General features: G+C 54.1%; 1 protein-coding gene across 3 annotated transcripts in view; it reads right to left on the reverse strand.

Annotated features, from left to right (window-relative positions):
• Sox13 (SRY-box 13) overlaps positions 1 to 17,951 on the reverse strand; it is a 46,296-nt gene extending 28,345 nt beyond the window's left edge. Inside the window, exons 1-2 of one of the 3 annotated variants that reach the window (XM_026779851.1) lie at positions 17,402 to 17,951; positions 13,860 to 13,968 (exon numbers count right to left, since the gene is read on the reverse strand). In XM_026779851.1, the coding sequence (XP_026635652.1) occupies positions 13,860 to 13,885 (26 nt within the window). In that variant the 5' untranslated portion in view covers positions 13,886 to 13,968; positions 17,402 to 17,951. Of the gene's footprint in view, positions 1 to 13,859; positions 13,969 to 16,690; positions 17,074 to 17,401 lie in introns of those variants that run through there. The other 2 variants (XM_005348362.3, XM_026779853.1) reach the window with 2 other exon arrangements.
• Positions 17,952 to 18,217: the final 266 nt, after the last annotated feature.

Here is an 18,217-nt window from a genome sequence, read left to right on the forward strand (position 1 = left end):
GGCACAGCAATCCCACGGAACCGTGGCTAGGCACAGCAATCCCACGGAACCGTGGCTCAGCACAGCAATCCCACAGCTCAGGAATATACAGCCCCAATAACCGAAAGCAAGCTCTACCTCTAGACTCGCAGCAACACTATGACAACCAAGAGACGGAAACAAACCAACAATATGCAGTTTATAGATACAATGGATTCTTTGCCTTAAAAAGGAAGGAAATGACACGCTGCAACATGAATGAACCATGAAACATGCTAAGTGAAAAAGGCCAGACGTAGGGGACAACCACTGTTATGTTCTCACTGGTGAGGGACTGGGAACACAGAGAAAAGGATAGCGTTCCAGGCACCGAAAGGAGCCAGTTTCAGGGTAGAGTGACCTGCTAGGGGGGTGGGGGGCAGAGTTGATAACTGTCATATAACATAATGGTAGAGAATGCCTTCTAACTACATTTTACAATGGTATATCGGTAAATTTGATGCTGTGTATATTTTAACACACATTGTTTGCTTTTTTGAGACAGAGCCTCAATTTGTACTGTACCCTAGGCTAACATGAGAGTCATGTTAATCCCCCTGCTTCAGCTTCTCAAGTGCTGGGGTTACAGGTGTGTGACACCACCCTGGCTCACTTTTGTTTGCTTGTTTTTAATCAAGAGACAAAGTCTAGAGCTGCAGTTCAGTGGTAGGGTATTTGGCTACCATGTGCTGAGGCCCTGGGTTCCATACCTAGTACCCCCCCCACACACACACACACAAATCAGCTATAAAGTGTTCATTAACTGCACTTCAGACACCTTTAATCCACCCAGAAGCTAAGACAAGAACGCAGCAGCCCCACAAACTGGGGACTAGCATGAGATGGAGCGTCAAAAGGACAACCTGGCTGCTGGCAAGGCCATAATTAAAGTCACTAATTGAAGAGTCTAAAAACAGCCAGAGCCAGATAGTGCCCGCTCTGCCATCGGGTCTTTCCCCCCAGTCTCTAAGAAAGATGAAAGGCTTCCACCTGCAACACAAGGTGTACTTAGATTCTGCCGCTGGGAGGCAGGACGCCTAGGAGAGAAGACATTTTGTCTTCCCTCAAAGCTGCCTTTCCTGGAAACCCCTTCTTCAGGGGTCCCTCTAGGGTGACCAGTTGGAGCTAGACTGACCCCTGGTTTCCAGAACAGCCTGCTGTATTTTCTATACTCTGGGCTGTGAAATAAGGTTACTTCCTGGTGCCCCACTGTCTACCGAGGACTCAGGACAGAGTATTGAGTGTCACAGCAGCTGCCCTGTGCCGAGGACCCCCTGGGGAGGGCAGGACCACTGCCGTCCCAATCTTTAGGAATCATCCACTTGAGGTCATGGTAGCTGGCTGCAGTTGGCCACCTGGGTATCTTTTTCCTTCTCAACAGTGACAAACCAGCCCCGAAGTCCCACTCGCCCTAAGTGCCACCTGATGCTTAATTTTCTGATTGTTTTGAAGATGTATTTATTTTTGTATTTTCTGTACATCATGAGTGCTGCACCCGCACGCATGCCCGCACAGCAGAAGAGGCCACTGGGTCCTATTACAGATGGCTGGGGGCCACCATGTTGTTGCTGGGAACTTAACCCAGGTCCTCTGGAAGAGCAACCGGTGCTCTTAACTGCTGAGCTATCTCCAGTCCCATTTTCTGATTTTTTTTTTTAATCTGGTATTTTACTGACAAAAACCACTCATTCTCTCGTGACTAAGAACACATCAGAGTCTGCTGTGTTTAATTAAGAGTGCAGCCCCCTCAGGTGGCCGCCTGCCCCAAGGGCCCCAGGGACCTCCTGTGCTGCCTGGAAAGCCACTAGCCTCTTCATTCACCCCTGTTTGACCAAAGAGAAGGACGACTATTCTGGGGAATCTCTGATCCATCCGACCACTGAGGCTCCTCCCGTGGCTTCCCTTCCTCCACCGGCTGCAGACCTGACCCAGGGGAGGGCAGGGGGTCAATGATGGGGTCACTGGAAGTGCCCAGCTCTGCACTGAGAAGAATTTAACCCTCTTCCTCCCGGCTGGAGACTATCCACCCTAGCAGATCTGCCTACACAGCCGAGGAAAATAGCTGTGGAGGCCTGGAAGGGTGGAGCGAGGGTTCAGAGTGTACTAGAGGGAGCCTGCCCAGATGCGAGCCCCACCCCCAGCCCTGTGCAGGTCTGGCTAAGCTTCCGAAGGTCTTCAGGCCTCAGTTTTCGCCTCCACACAAAAGGAGTCAAAACACCCTTTGCTGCCCGGGGCCTCAGTGATGGGTCCATGAACTAGACACATTGGACGATTTTCAGTCCCATACACTCACAGTGACCTGGACACCTTTGGTTCCCAGGGGTCTGTACACATCACCAGGACATTTGCAAGAGGGCCAGTCATGACTTCTCCCAGTGATGAAATTATAGGTGAGGAGGGCTCAGGCCTTTGATGCAAAGTGGGGGAGGAGGTGGGGGCAGATGGTAGCTAAGGTCCTACCTTCCACCATGAGGGTGCAGCCCAGAGCAGGCCACATGGGGGAGGACTCAGCAGACACTCATCAACTCAGTGATCTCAAACTAAACAACGTGTTCAACCCTTTTTTTTCCTGCTTTTTGGAGCTAAGGTCTCTGTGTCCCCCTGGCCATCCTGGAACTCACTCTGTAGCCCAGGCTGGCAGAGAACTCAGAGACCTGCCTGCCTCTGTCTCCTGAGTGCTGGGATTAAAGGCGGCGCCACCACCGCCTGGCTGGTTTTCAGCCTTTTAATGCTGTCTTGTCATCTACAAAGTCCACACAACCGATTTACAAACACAAACGAAAGAATCAACAATAACCCCATGACGTTTTAAGTAAGCTTATGGTTTTGTGTCTGCCCCCATTCATAGCCATCCTCAGTGGCTTGGACATCACCGGATTCTTTAACAAGGCTGGCCTGCAAGCCAGACTCATTTCACAGACTAGGAAATCGAAGCTAAGAGGAGGGAGGAGGATGCTGGGTCAGTCTGACTCCAAATCCCAAACCACAGACCCAGGCCCTCTGTGAAGGGGCCACTTCTATGAACTCCCCAGGCCCCACTGAACCCTTGCCACCCGTGGAATCTGCAGGTAGCAGGGACAGTGACCCAGTAAGACATGTCCCTGCCGCCATGGTCCAAGGAGGAAGCAGACCCATATAGCCTTGTAGCCTTCACTTCCTGCCAGGCTCCTGGAGCATCCAGCATCAAGGTCCAAAGGTCAGCTAAAGGCTGTCGACTATTATAAACTATTAAAACGCACAATCCCGCTTCCAGCATTTGTATGGGGGAGTTCCAGGCCTCTGTCGGTTCTGTCTGGTGAGAACTACCATCTTTAGTTTAGAGGAGACAGGAAAGGCAATGGCCTCTGAGCCGAGCTGTCATTTCTGTCACACCTGTAACTTTATTCTCTCAGAGCCCATGCCCCCGCCCAGCTTCAGGGTGCCTAGGACAGCAGTTCCCACCTTGGTTTTCTCTGGGTGAAATGGACACCGATATCACTGATCACAGCAGCCAGTTAACAGCATCAAAACCTGGACGAGGGGGCTGGAGAGATGGCTCAGTGGTTAAGAGCATTGACTGCTCTTCTAGAGATCCTGAGTTCAATTCCCAGCAACCATATGGTGGCCCACAACCACCGGTAATAAGATCTGGTGCCAACTTCTGTCTGCAAGGACACATGCAGGCAGACCATTGTATACATAATAAATAAATAAAAATAAAAGAAAAAAATTAAAAATAAATAAATAATAATAATAATAATAAAAAACCTGGACGAGATCCCTCCAGTCCAGGCTCCGTCCTAGGCACCTCTCACATATGCCTTCTTGGGACTCCTCCCCACGCCTGCACTGGTGGCCAGCACTTAAAAAAACACTGAGGCATAGGGGAACCGGACCAAGGTGTATGGTGCATCTGCTTCCCGGGTCCAAAGGAAGAAGGCTGTGGAAAGCTGAGGGAGGCATTCTAGGTGCCAGTGTCTGTGCCCACCACGCCTGGTACTCTTCTTTCCTGGATCTTCCAGAGAGCCCGATCGGAGCACCAGCTGGCACCTTGTGAGGGCCGAGGGCAGTTCTATCCCTGCCCAGGACCAGTCTCAGTGGCCAGCCGCCTCCACGCTGGCCACAAATGACAAACAAGAACACACAGACCACTTCGCTGAATCCTCTTATCTTTTATTGTTCCTACTGTGAGAAAACTCTGCTCTAAGGAAACAGGGCGGCTTCCACAGTCGGCCTGCTTTTCTGAATCCCTCAAAAAACTGTTAACGTTTCCTTTCTTCTGTCTCTGTTGAAGGAAGATTTCTCTGGTTCTTTGGCGCCCCTTATTTTTTCTCTAAAGCTGCCCTCCCTGCCGTGTGGTTGCCTGTCAGCCATGTGGCTAAGCTGACCTCTGTGACGGCCTCACTCCAATCGCATGGTACGGTACCCTCCCTCCCTTCTCTTCTCTCTCCTCCTCCTCCTCCTCCTCCTCCTCCTCCTCCTCCTCCTCTTCCTCCTCCTCCAAGAAGCTGCTGAGATTCACAGCTTGGGTTTTTTTTTTCTTCCCCTTTAAACCATCTAATAAATTTGTCCTTGAATTTCAAGGGGAGGGGCATTCCGATATCTGCCAGAAATCATAGTTTGGAAGGAGCAGAGTCAGGACACAAACCCAGGTCTGACATGGCCTCTCACTCAGTCCCTCTCTCTCTCTCTCTCTCTCTCTCTCTCTCTCTCTCTCTCTCTCTCTCTCCAGGAACACTGAGAAGGCTACACCCCCCCCCCCACATACACACACACACACACAACTTCCCCAGATCCCACAGAGAGGGCAGAGCCCGGTTGCCTGCTCTCCCATCTCACTCAATCCTTCCATAATGAAGTCTTGGTAAAGTTTATGGGAATATCATTCATTTCAAAATATACATCAAACCAGGCAGGGCGCGGTAACACACACCTGCCCGGTTCATCCTCAACTATATATAGCTCCAAACAAGTCAAGGCTACAGGAGACCCTGTCTCGCAAATGCTGACCACCAAACTGTTGCCTTCTAAAAAGGATATGGAAGATCGGCCTGGAACACCAACTCATCCTTCATCAGAAAGCCCGAACAGACAGGAGTCTTATACAAGGTGGGGGGACATCCAAAAAAAGGCATGGGCAGCATGGGTCAGGCAGATGGTCAGAGCAACATGGCTCCCACACTGCTAGCCGGAGCCCCACACCCTAGAGCCACCAGCCTTGGCAAGTCAAGGCAAGGCCCCTCAGTCACCCGCCATTCAGCATAAAGAGAAGGCAGCAACAATGGCTTCAAATGGAAAGGAAAGGAACAGAGACTGCTGGGAATTTTCACGGGACAATAAGAGACACTTCAGCCTGAATGAAGCAGCCACCCATTCTGAAAGTCTCTGAAACACCCTCTGTTTCCCCATTGTCAACATCCCAGTATTGTGACCAGGTCCAAGGTTTGGCTGAACTGGGTGGGCTCTGTCTAACTGCAGTCTACGTCAGTGCCCGCTGCTCCTGTTCCGACCCAGCAGGGCTCCCTCCCGAGTCTCTGGACTGCAGTGTCCCACTTATGCTGATGTGCTGGGTGCCCGTGTGCAATGACGCCTGGTGCCATGAGCTGTGTAAGCTGTGTCTGTCTTTCTGTGAGCCCCTGGCAGGAGCCTTGGGCTCTGAGATGGATGACTGTCAGTCAGGTCAGAGAACAGGGTACGAGCAACTGGCCTCAGAGTGAAGAGGCCACTAGCTGTCCCTGAGAACGACAGGACCAAACCTCACAGGCAGAAACCATGTCCAGGTTCCCATGGCCTAACACACAGTGTGCTTGCGAGAAAGTGAACCTGACCTTCGACAACCATCAAGAGGCACCGTGCTTGGGATGCAGCTGAGGTGCACGAAAGCCAGCGCTCTCCCCAAACCAAAGCCATGAGCAGAGCTCTGGGAATCAGGGAGTCTGGAATCACGGCTTCTGGGAATGACCTCGAAGAAAGTGTGGGGATTGTAGTGAGCACGACAGAGAAACGAGGAAAAAATAAAGTTCGCTTACCTGAGAGAAGGAGAGAGGTGGGGGACTTGTCTCCGGCAGTGGGGACCAGTGATGTGCCCTGGGAAGCAGGGAGAGCAGCTCTGAGGAAGGGGCACCCCGGATGCCAGCCCTGCTCTCTCCATCCTGGACCCCCACATGACAGTCTGCACACACACAGCCCAGGCGCCCACAGACCTCTATCTCCAGCCTGATCTTGCAGCCACCGACTGAAATTCCACTAGCTCAGCACATTGCAAAAAGGGGGTGTTTTGCTCAAGCACCGTTCTTTCCACGGCGGTGGCCATCTTGCCTGCTCCCCCTCTTCTGGAAGTTCTCGTACATGATTGCCCTCCTCTTCCTTATAGGGGTCTTTTCAGAGTGCTCAAGGAATACACTACAGGCCTGGTCAGCATCACAGCCCAAACTCCGTTTGACAAACAGCTCAAGTCCAAGGTCCGTCAGGCATGGTGCACAGAACGGAGCTGCCCACCCTACTTCCCTCCCTAAGCGGGCCAGGCTCAAGCTAGCCTGTGGTGAAGCTGGCGCCTCCATAGCCCAAGACACCATCGTCAATCACAACTGTTGATCCCTTCCTCCTTCCTGTCTAGCCTTGCTATGTCCAAGTGTCTTCCCCCAACACTGGAGAACAGAATGTGCTTGGCTGGAGACCCGGATGCAATAAATTGCTATTAACAGACTCAGTCTGAAAAACAAAACCAAAGGCCTCTTCCTCTTCTGTGCCTCTCAAGCTCAACACTCATCCCTGCTGAGGAGAAAAAGGCTCCCTTAGGCCAGTCACTTCCAGAGAAACCGGTTCCCACTGGCTCACCTCTGCCTCTGACACCCTCCCTTGTAGGAGCTACCCCTCACCATGAAGCCTTCCTTCAGGGGCACAAGCCAGGCCATGGGAACCCTACATGTTTTCTCCTTGTCATTCTGCTCTATGTCACATTTATTGAATACCTGCTGAGTACAGACCGAGGGTGCCCTGACCCCATTAGGGTGGGAGAGGCTGAGCGTCAGCACTCTGCAGTGGGGAGGGAGAGGAAGGCAGCAGTGAAAGACTGACAGGACCAGCGAGAGATAAACCTAAGTGTTTGGATGCCACCGGCTGCAAATGTGAGTTCCCTGTGCTGGCTGCACTCACACCACATTAAATATGGACAAGGCCCAGGGAAAGACCAGGGCTCCCTATTGCTCCCTCCTCTTCTCTTGCTCATTGGTGCAGCATTTGGAAGTCCTACAAAGCCATCTTCACCACCTGGCCCTGTGAACCCCGAGCAGTGTGTATCCCAGCCCTATTCCCCAGCATTCACCCTCGGCCTCTGTTCACCCTGTGGACACCTAAGAAACATAACTCGGGAGGAAGAGGAAAGGACTCGGCCGCAGTGGCAAGCGACAGAGGCAAGGGAAGGAACAGTGGTCCCTACCTAGCACATGCTCTTCCAGATGTCCAGGATGGGCTATCTGCAGCTGTTGGGAGACCCAAAGGGTCCTGTCATCCAGACAGAATGGATGATGGATGGCCTGCCCCATGGATAGGCAACTTCAGGTATCAGGTCCTGCCTGGGCCTGTCTGGGGCTGATCTGTGCCTTTCCCACTGGGGTGGAGGCTCTGGAGCCCAGAAAGTTCTATATACACCCAGGCCGTCTCAGCGCCAGCCTTTCAAAGTAGAGCTCCAAGAGACTCGGTGGGCATGCCATGAGCTGTGGGGCGAGACCAGGGTGCCATAGTCCACCCCCGACACATAGAACTACAAGGGTGGTGCCAGGGGGCTCCTCCCCAGTGAGAAAGGTACAGGAGCAGCTCCGGGCAGCCCCACACAGAGCCTGCTGCCTAGTGACATCCACTCGTGAGAAGAGGCCTCTCCATTCAGTTCTGCAGATGTGGCAGAGCCTCAACGAAGCCAGGGGTCCTGGACCTCCCAGCCTGGCCCACCAGCTCTAGAAAGCCGAAGGAGACACAGACCATTGTTTCCTTGTTACAGACATGACAAGGTCGTGCTGTAACCCTACCTCAGGGAGCACCCTCACCCACGGGGCACCAGACACCTGCTCACGCTCCTCTGTCCTCACGCAAACCCTGTCTGGGAAATACCACAGCCCTGGGTTATAGATAAAGAAGAAGCAGGTGTTTAAAAAAAAAAAAAAGCCCTAGGTAAACAGCCCAAAACCAATACTCCAATACTCAAAACCTAAAAGTATAAGATGTTCTGACCCACCCACCCCACCCCTGCGCCGCGTGTTTCACTAAGCCATCCCTCTATGTAAACTGAACACTAACCCCGAGTGAGCAATGGTGTTACCATGACACAGAGCTGGGGGACAAAGGGTACCAAGGGGACAGACCTGGAGGAGCTGAGCCTGGGGCGCACCCTAACTCCTCGCATGCCTTCAGGATGGCCCAGGCCACCCCTTGGCTGTCAACCTCCCTATCCAGCACTCTAGGTACACCATAACTCACCCTCTGTGCTCTGGCTCATAGGCCGGCCGGCCTCGTCAAAGAGCCTTGCCTACATTCCTGAGCAGCCTACACTTCACTCAGTACCCCTTTGAAAGGCCACCCCCACCCCCTTACAAGCCCTTCCCTAGCATTCCTGGAAGAGTCAATTACCCACAAGAGGCATCCTATGGACAAACCCTGGGCAGCCCAGCTCTACAGTACTTAACCAGATTGTAATTACCAGTTTCCTGTCTCATTCTCAGGCTCCTGCAGATACTCTCCCAAACCCGGCATCAACAGCAGGCTTCTCCTAACGCATGCCAGGGTGGTTCACATCTCTCCACAGGCGCACCACCAGAGCCTGAGACGGGCACTACCGTTATCACCCCCATTTTACAGTTGAGGAAACAAGATTTAGCTTGGCTGCAGAGCCTTCCAGACTGCTGGCACTGCCTGCCCAGGCCCTAACAGCCAGCAGTAAAGGTCAGTAAAGGTCTCTGGTGAAGGAGAAAGGAGGCGGGGAGGGGGTGTTGTCACTTTAGCGCTCTCAGCCTCCAGGCCCCCCATGGATTTCTGGGGAATCCCCCACTCTTGCCAAGCTCCAGGTACATTTTTCTCACCTCCTAAATCCTCTTGGGCTCACTGCCACAGCAGGGGAAACTCAGGCCCATAGAGACATCTGGGCTATGGGATTATGTAGAGGCAGGTCCCCTTCCTCCTGGGGTGTACCTGCAGGATCTGTCTTAAGCAAGTGTAAACACAGGCTCAGAGACAGCACCTCAGCTGACCTGGTCACTGGACTCTGGGCAGGCCCCAGGGAGGGAGGGGGCTGCCCCTTGAGGCGGGAGGATGGGACAAGAGGCCCTTTGTGTCAGCAGCTCCTGAGACACCTGTTCTCCACTCCTGCCTTCCGTGGCCACCCTCCCCCCAGCCTGCGAGCAGCCTTGTTTATCCTGAAGTGCTGGCACTGGTGGCCTGACCCCTGCATGGGGCTCCACAGCCCCTGCCAGCACCTGCCTGGTCCTGGCAGCCCAGCAGCTCCAGTCAAACACCATCTCCCAAGTTGACAGTTATTGGGTTTGGGGAGGGCAGCAAAAGCGACACAAGCATTTCATGCCAGCTTGGCTGGCAATGCCGTCCCTATGCTGCCTGGGAGAGACAAGACTGGGCATTCAGTCTCCTGGTATGACACTGTGCCCAAGCTCTCCTAGAATGGAAGGCTCCCTCCGGTCCCTACGAATTATCACACACAGTAAAGCCAGCCCCACCCCCAGCCTCAGCCCCGTTTAACATCATCTTTGAATTAATGAGGCCCCAGCTGGCGTCCAGGTTAATGCCTTAGGTGTGACCTGTGAAGATGCCACCACTCCGTGTGCCTAGACTGATCATATCTGACCAGGCAGTCACCTCCTTAGAGACCACAGCACAGTGGACCGCTCCCCGTGAAGGACATGGATGGGGAAAGGCAGGAGGGCTCTGATGCCAAGACCCATGTGTTGGAGTCATGTGGGCAAGCTTTCCATGCTTTGACTGTGTTGGGGGCCCATCGAAGAGCTTCAAGCCGAATCAGCCTTGACTGGGCATCAGGAGTCCTGCTCCCACGTCCACGTAGGCAGACGTCCACAGCCCTCTCTAAACAGCCAAATGCGCCACACCTGAACACAAGCCCTCCCCTCAACTCTGGTCTCCTCCAACTTCACGTATACACATAGTCAAAGTCACCCTCCAATCTGGGTGTCACACTGAGGAACACTGATCAGAGACCAGGGAAACCTCACAGAACAGAGAATGAAGGCAAGGGCGGCTCAGCAGGTGAAGGTGCTTCCCGTCAGGCCTGCTGACCCGAGTTCAAGCCCTGGAACCGGCATGGCGGAAAGAACCGACTCCTGGAAGTTATTCTCTAACCCCACACATGCACTACACACACACACACATGCACACACACACATGCACACACATACACACATGCACACACATACACACATGCACACGCACACACACACATGCACACACATACACACACGCACACACATGCACAAACACATACACACACATGCACACACATACACATATACATACACACACATGCACACATACACACACATGCACACACATACACACATGCACACACATACATACACACACATGCACACATACACACACATACACACATGCACAAACATACACACACACATGCACACACACACACAGAAAGGAAAAGGGAAGTACAACATGAAAGCCACAGTGATGTCCCGACTCTCCCCAGATTGTTTCACTGAGCAGTCCTGCCTCACTGTAAACAGAACACTAACCCCTTTCCCGCCACTCAAAGAAAGAGGAGAGGGCTCCTTGAGCCAAGGAGCGGCAAGTCCCTCCCTCTGCTTTCAACACTTCCCAGGCCTGTCCCACCCAACACCCACCTGCTCCCAGAGCCCCACTGTACCTGCACACAGGCTTCCTGCCAGCCTTTATCCTTCCTTCCTACCTTCCCCACCCTACCCCACCCCTCAAGACACAGGACACAGGCTGAGCACCTAGGCCTCCCTGGCTTGGCTGAATAAACTTCAGACTCCTTTAACAGAGCTGGGAGTTGGGAGGGATGGTTCAAGTCACAGAAAACCTGCAGTGAGGACCAGACTCATCTGGTCTAGCATCCCTGCACAAAGGCCAAAGCTGGAGAACTGGGGAGTTCCTCAGTCAGTGCTGTTGAGTGTTCCAGGGGCCTCTGGCCTGGCCCAGTCTCCCAGGTCCTTTGTCCTGTAAAGGTCACTCCCCCTGGTAGGACGTTCCTTTCAGCACCTAACTCCTCTAGGTCACCCATGGAAACATCCATTCCTTTCTCTGTCTCACTGGCAAATCTAGATATATATGTTAAATCCTTCTTTCACCCTGGTAACAAAAGTAACTGCCCTGCCAATGCTACTTTTAGAGACTAGTAAAGACTGAGTATGTGGCTCAGGGCTAGCCTGCTTGCCTAGCATAGTCAAGCAAGGTACTGGGGTCCTTCCCCAGCACAGAAAAAGGCTAGAAAAAGCATTCATTAATGGGTCACAATTTTTAAAAATTAGTCAGCGAAGGCTGTTGGCCTCAGGAGGGTCACCCAGATACTGTGGCTGCCCACCCCCATCAGCTGTTCCGTCCACTTGTCACACCTGAACCCCAAGGCACCTGCCTCAGCCCCAACTCCGCGCAGGCGCCGACCCCTTGTCCTGTCGAGGGGCGGGGCGGCCCACAGGAACCGGTTCTCCGCCCGGCCGGTTCCGCAGGCAGGAGGCGGGGTACTTGGAGGACGGGCCGGCCGCCTTGGGGCGGGTCCCCAGGGAGCCAAGCCTGGCGGGGATTCCGGACCCAAACACCAGGGGCCAGGCGCCTGTGGAGCGCCCTGGGCTGCCCCTTCCCCTTTCTTCTCACAAGCCAGAGCACTGAACCCTCCCTTACCTAGGACCCTGTGCTTTGTGGGGCTAGCGAAGGGGGAGATACTAATGCTCCTCCCCCAACCCTGCCCATCCCCAAGGACAGTTTAGGAGGCTTCCTGCTAAGGCCAGTGGGAGTGGGGGTGGGATGTGGGTTCCTATCTGGAGAACGGAATTCCAGATTTGACAGCTTCCAAGAGACCAGAGGGCCTAGCTAAAGAATGTTACTTAGGAAAAAAGCAGCGGCTGGGGATATTGCCCCCACTTCTTCCTTGTCTTGTACTCCATAAGGCCCTGCCTCTTCCGTATCTGGGGCTCTTCTAGCTGATCTGGTCCCAGGTGGGCACCAGGATACCAGGCCACACACTGCACATCTAAAGCTGAGGCTGGTTCTTGGAGGGAAGCAGGGAAAGCAGCTACTCCCTCCCTCACAGCCTAAAGGTCTGATCACCATCTAGCTACTTCTCTGGGACTTAGGGGTCCCTCTTGACAGTATCAAAACCTGACAGTCCTAGGGGCCTCCAGGCCAACCCAAAGATGTCAAGCCGTAAAAGAGGAGAGGTCTTCTTAAAGCTGGGAAACCCTCCTGCCAATCTTGGGCCATGAGGCCCTGAATTCTCCTGGAGGAGCAGGGGGTCTCGTGTCTTTTTGGCATAGACCAGGCGTGCTTAGGAGGATACTTGTGCCGTTTAAGAAAACCTCGTGGGTTGGGTGGTGGTGGTGCAAGCCTTAAATCCCAGCACTTGGGAGGCTGAGGCAGGCAGATCTCTGTGAGTTCAAGGCCAGCCTGGTTTACAAGAGCCAGTTCCAGGATAGGCTCCAAAGCTACAGAGAAACCCTGTCTCAAAAAAAAAAAAAAAAAAAAAAACCCAAAAAAAAAAAAAAGAAAAGAAAGAAAAAAAGGAAAAAAGGAAAAAGAAAGCATGGTGAAACACACCCACTTCGGGGACAGTAGCAAAGGGTGGAGATGGCCTTGCCCAAATGGCAAGTGACAAATCTCCTACCCAAGTCTTCCAAAAGACTAAGGAAGAGACACTCAAGAAGAGGGGCACCAGACAAAAACCAGCATTCCGAACTTGCCTTCTGCCTTTGCATCCGGGAGATTGTGGGTGCTGGTTCCCCGTCTGGTGACAGGCATTGTGACAGCCACCCTGGTTGACATTTTCCTGTTCCAGGAAGGGGACTAAGAATGGGGGAGCATGGCAGCAAGTTCAGGCAGGAGCAAGCCCGCTAAAGCAAACAGAAGAACATCTGCCCTTCAAGGGGGCAGCCCTCCCGGGACAGAGGCCTTTTCAAACCCTGAGCTTCATCCTCCAGTGAGCTGAGGGTAGGAGGGCAGAACAGGAGCTACAGAGTCCTCTCTCACCATGACATCGGCTTCTTGAAAACTTACCCATAGTAGCCCAAGAAAGACCGCCCCAAACCTCTGGAAGAAACTTAGTGCATATGAGTCAGCATCAGCCCCACAAAGGCAAAATCCCAGTCCCCAGGAAGGATCGGGGTAGCTCAGGCCAACAGCTACCTGGCAGCCTCACAGCCCAGATAAAGGACTGGAGATGGCACTTGGCACATATCTGCTCGGCCCCGAGGCCCTTCTCACAGTTCTCAATTCAGCTGACTTCCCAGCAAAAGGCCCAGGTTGGGTCTCTTCCCAGCGGGAAGTAAGGTTGCAGGTGGACTTGAGTCTAGCAAGGTCTCTTCACCCGTCCTGGCAACCTGGATTACAGGTCTATGACAGAGTTAGCACTAAGCAGGTGAGACCTCCAGAGGGTCCCTTAAGGGCCCAGCCTAATCAAGTCACTCTCACCTTCCCTCAGGTTTCTCCAGAACCCTACCTGCCCCACCCTTCTCTCCCCACAAGTCAGTCTCGGCCTGAGGCCATCTTTCTCTTCCACCTTCACAGGAATGCCTACTACCAAAACACACACACACACACACACACACAGTGTAATTTAAAACATTTTAAAACAAAAAACCCTATATATACACATTAATTACCTTTCCCAAGTTGTATTATACAGCATGTATATATCAGTTTTTTTCACTTCTTCCAGGTTCTAAGCTCTTCTGCCAAACGAGTTTGGGGCACAGCTGATATGTGTGCACACTAAATTTACAAAGAACAAAATAAATTACAGCGAAAACACAATCTTCCCTCCCTCAGCCATCATTTCCTGACCTGGGGCAATGAGAATTGCAGTTTCCCGTGCCTCAAATCATCTTTAAGAACCCTAACTGGGTCATTTCCCTCTACTTTCCAATGGCTTCCTGTGGAGCTGACAATAAAACGCATCCTCCTGCCTGCCGCCGCCGCTGCCACCAGTCACTCCATCAGGTGCCACAAACCCGGCTCTCCTCTCTAACCACAAAGCTGCACACTTGGTTCTGCCGTGGGCATAGGAGGGCATCTGCGGGTGCCTCAGCCTGGAATGCCCCTCTTCCCAGCTGCATGCAGCTGGCTCCTTCTGTCTTCAGGCCTATACTGAGCTCTCCCCAGGGCAGTCTTCACTGGCCTCCCAATGCTCCCATGGCCCTAGGCTCCTCTATTTCCCCACCTAGGGTATTTTTTCTCATGATCTGGTAGAAAGCAGCCTCCTGTCTGTCAACCTATCACTGCCTAGCACAGGTGTAGTAGGCAACCGGCACATTCCTTTCAAGTCTCTGTTAAGGGATGGAGCAGATGTCCTCTGCGCTGGTTTCCATCTGCAAACGGGCTCCTTACAGGACCTTCCCAACACCAAGTTTTCCCACATTGGCCACCCTCCCCCGCATGCCTGGCGAGGAGCAGAGGACGAAAGGGGTGCCCCTGGCTCTCCCTCCCTGTGCTATGCAGCAATAAAGACAAGAACTGGCGCCTAGCCTACACTCCCAGAACTGCCCTGCAAAGTCGAAGATGACACCACTGCCCCTCATTATCTAAGTCCCAGATGCAGTATGCCTTGCCAGTCAGGCTAGCCAGAAGAGGTTCTCAAGTGAGCCCCAGCCACAGGAAACAGATACTAGCTAGGGAACAGAACCCTCCAGGGCAGGCAGCCTGTTTGTCCCACCTGACTTTCCCTGAGCCCAAGACACCTGGGTTCCTCTCGGTGGAAATCCATCCATCCAGTCCCTGAGACACAAGTGCACATCCAATCCCAAGTCTGCAGCACAGACCAGGGTGTACAGGAAACCCCTCTTGAGACATTTCCTTCCTGGGGTGGTCCCCGGGGAAAATCCTTCGCGGTGCTGAGATTAGTTTTTAAGAATGAGGGAAGGAGGTATTGAAATGCCTTGCACAACAAAACTGTGAAGGGAGAGAAAGGGAAGGCGGAAGGAAAAAATATTCAAGGTTGAGGCCGGCAAATGGCAAGAAGTTTGATCTGAGGGATCAGAATCAATTAGAGGTAGGAAGAACTGTGAGATCTCTTCCTCCCCGGAAGTGAAAATTACCAAAATTGATTAAATGGGCACAATCCCAAAGAGTTCTTCTGGGCTCTGTACAAAGTCATTTAAATTGTAATGAGCCAGGTTGGAGAAGCCACTCCATGGAGTCGCTTCCCTAGTATGAACTAGGCCCTGGGCTCCATAACAATGTTATTACAATAATGACAACAGCTGGCTTTAATCCTAGCACTCGAAAGGCAGAGGCAGGCGATCTGACTTTGAGGCCAGCCTGATCTACAAAAGACGTACCAGGGCAACCAGAGCTACACAGAGACTCTGTATCGACAAAAAATAAACAAATAATAATAATAAAATATATAATTAATAATAACAGTAGACAACGGCTAACTTCCCAAACGCACATACTGGTACTCAGGACTTCCTGCACGTCAGGCTAGCGTTCTACCACTAAGCTACACTCCGACCCCAACAGTTAACAAACACCTAGCATTTACTAGGTGCCAGGCACAGCGTTCTGAGATTATACTAAGACTTTTCGTCTTCAAGACGACCCCCACGAGGTGGATATTGTCAGAATTTAACCACATTTTACAGATAAGTAATCTGAGCAAGAAAGTTGTGTTAAACTGCCTATATACTGAGCGGCACCACCAGCGGCTGCACCGGTGTGTACAACTCCAGCTTCCTGGTTCTAACTACTAGGTTATCTGGCTCTCGGTGGTACAGGTTAAAACCTTTCAAACAGCATCCTCCAAACCATTAACATACGCCAGTTTCAAAGATAGGTGCACAATCCGCCCTTTATAATTGGAGAAAGTACAGAAGATGTTTGGAAATCGCCAAACTCAAGTGGCCCCTCTCGCTGAGCAACAAGACCCAAGCGTTACCCAAGCGTACTGAATCCCACCCAGCACTCAGAGAGGAAAAGGCATGAAGTGGTTGGAAACAGAGTCTCAGGAAACCCAGCTCCGAGCGGCAGCAGCATCTCTGACTGCTGTAGGTCAGACCCCTCCGCCAGCGCGGGGGCGCCGGGCCCGGAAATTCCCACAGAGCTAAAGCAAACTTCCCAGGAAAACTCCTCGGCTTCCTCCAAGCCCTTGTCACGGAGATCGCTGCCAAGAGCGCCAGCTGCTGGGGACCCTCCCAGGCGGGATCCGCCGCTCGAGCGCCCGGGGTCCTCCCGGAAAGGTCCAGGGCTTAAGTTCAAAATTCACTTCCAGCCCAAGCCAGACTCTCGACTCCGACAAGGACTCTGGGGCAACTCCCACTTCTCGCGTCCCTCTCCCCCAGCTCCAAGCAATGTCCTGCTAGGACATCTAAGCTGGCTGCTGGTAGATCTCGCGGGCGACCCTAGAGCTCTTGGGGAATCTAGGCAGCCGCAGCCGGCGCGTGCACACACACGCATGCACACACAAATACACTCGCGTGAGTGTGTGTTTACGTACCGAACGTGGGGTGGGAAAACAATGGCGAACCGTTGGGACTAAGCGACCACCTCCTTCCTCATCCCACCAGCTCTGTGTTCAATTTATTTCTGCCTTGAAAAAGGGGGTGAAAGGCGCTCCGCCGACACCCCACCGTGGGAGGCAGGGGTGGCAAGGAGCAGGCTAGCGTGGAGAGAGCACAAGAGCAGCAACGGCAGAAAAACGGGAGGCGGCGCCCGACTGGTCCGCGGGGAATGAACCGGAGCCGTGGGAAGGGTGCGCGCTGGACCCCAGCGGCCCACGTACCCAGGAACCGGAGCTCCGCGTCGCTACCACTCAAGCCCCACGCGGAGCGCGCACCGGACTTCTAAGCACCGATTGGAAATGCTAAAATTGGGCGGGTTGGTCAGGCTGGAGGAGAAAGACCTAGAGGCGGCGGGTCGCAGAGGGCGGGCGGGCGGGCAGAAGACTCCCTAAGCCCAGCTCGCGCGGCGCGCGCACGCCACCCCCAACCGCTCGCAGCCACTGCTCTCCAAAAGGACTCGGGTCAGCGCGGCGCCACCGGACGGCATTGTGAGGGGTCCTGTAGGATCGGCTTCGCCTGGCAAAACTTTGCCTAAGATGGAAAGTCGCGCGGAAGAAAGCCAGCGTGTCCCCAGGAACGCAGGGCCGCGCGTGTCAAACTTCGCGAGGCTGGGGAGAGGGGCGCGCGTAGCGGAGGGGCGCACTTACTAATCGGTCAGGCGCTGGCCCGGGGTAGCAGCTCCGCGCTCCGGCTCCTGCTCCGTACGTCCCGGCGGCCAGCAGCCTGGTCTTCCCGCTCACATGCCCGGGCAACGCGGCGGGCAGCGGGGCGGCGCGGCCAGGCGGAGGCACGCCCCCCGCCGTGGGCTGGAGGCGCTCAGGACCCGCGGCCCGCCGGGCTCCGCTGGCCACTGTCGTGGGCTCCGAGCTGAGGCCGGGCCGGGCGGCGCCCTTCGCCGAGCCAGGCCGCTCGGCACTCTGCCCTCTGCCCCCGGCTGGCCGCCGCCGCGCTGCCTTCCGCACTCCGGCTCCCGGACTCCCCGCTGCTGCGCGGGCCAGGCCGGCGGGTAGTGCGTTCTGCCCCTCCGTGCAGTTCCGAGCCCGCTCGGTCCAGAGCCGGAGCCTCTGAAGCTGAGCGCGCCGCCCCGGCCTTCGACCCGCGCCGGCCGCTCCGGAGCTCGGGTTCCAGGAGCACCGCTCCGACAATTCAGTTCCCAGCCCGTACTGGAGCAGGGCTCTCGCCACTCGCTTCAGCGAAAGCCACTCGACAGCCGCGGAGGAGAAAGGGAGGGAGGCGCGAGCAGGCGGGGGAGGAGGGAGGGTGGGGAGATGGAGAAGGAGGGAGGGACCGAGTTTCCTCCTCCTCCCAACAGCTGGTCCAGCCAGGCCTCCACAGCTGGAGACCTGTGCGGAGAAGGGGACCACTGAGGTTCGCCGGAGCGGAGGCCAATGGAGGTGCAGTGATCTCTGAGTAAAGAAAATAGGAGAAAGAAGGTGAATTCGGCCCACTCCCTCGACCCAGGT

Source organism: Microtus ochrogaster, chromosome 6 (assembly GCF_000317375.1).
Source record: "Microtus ochrogaster isolate Prairie Vole_2 chromosome 6, MicOch1.0, whole genome shotgun sequence".
Classification (NCBI taxonomy): Eukaryota; Metazoa; Chordata; class Mammalia; order Rodentia; family Cricetidae; genus Microtus; species Microtus ochrogaster.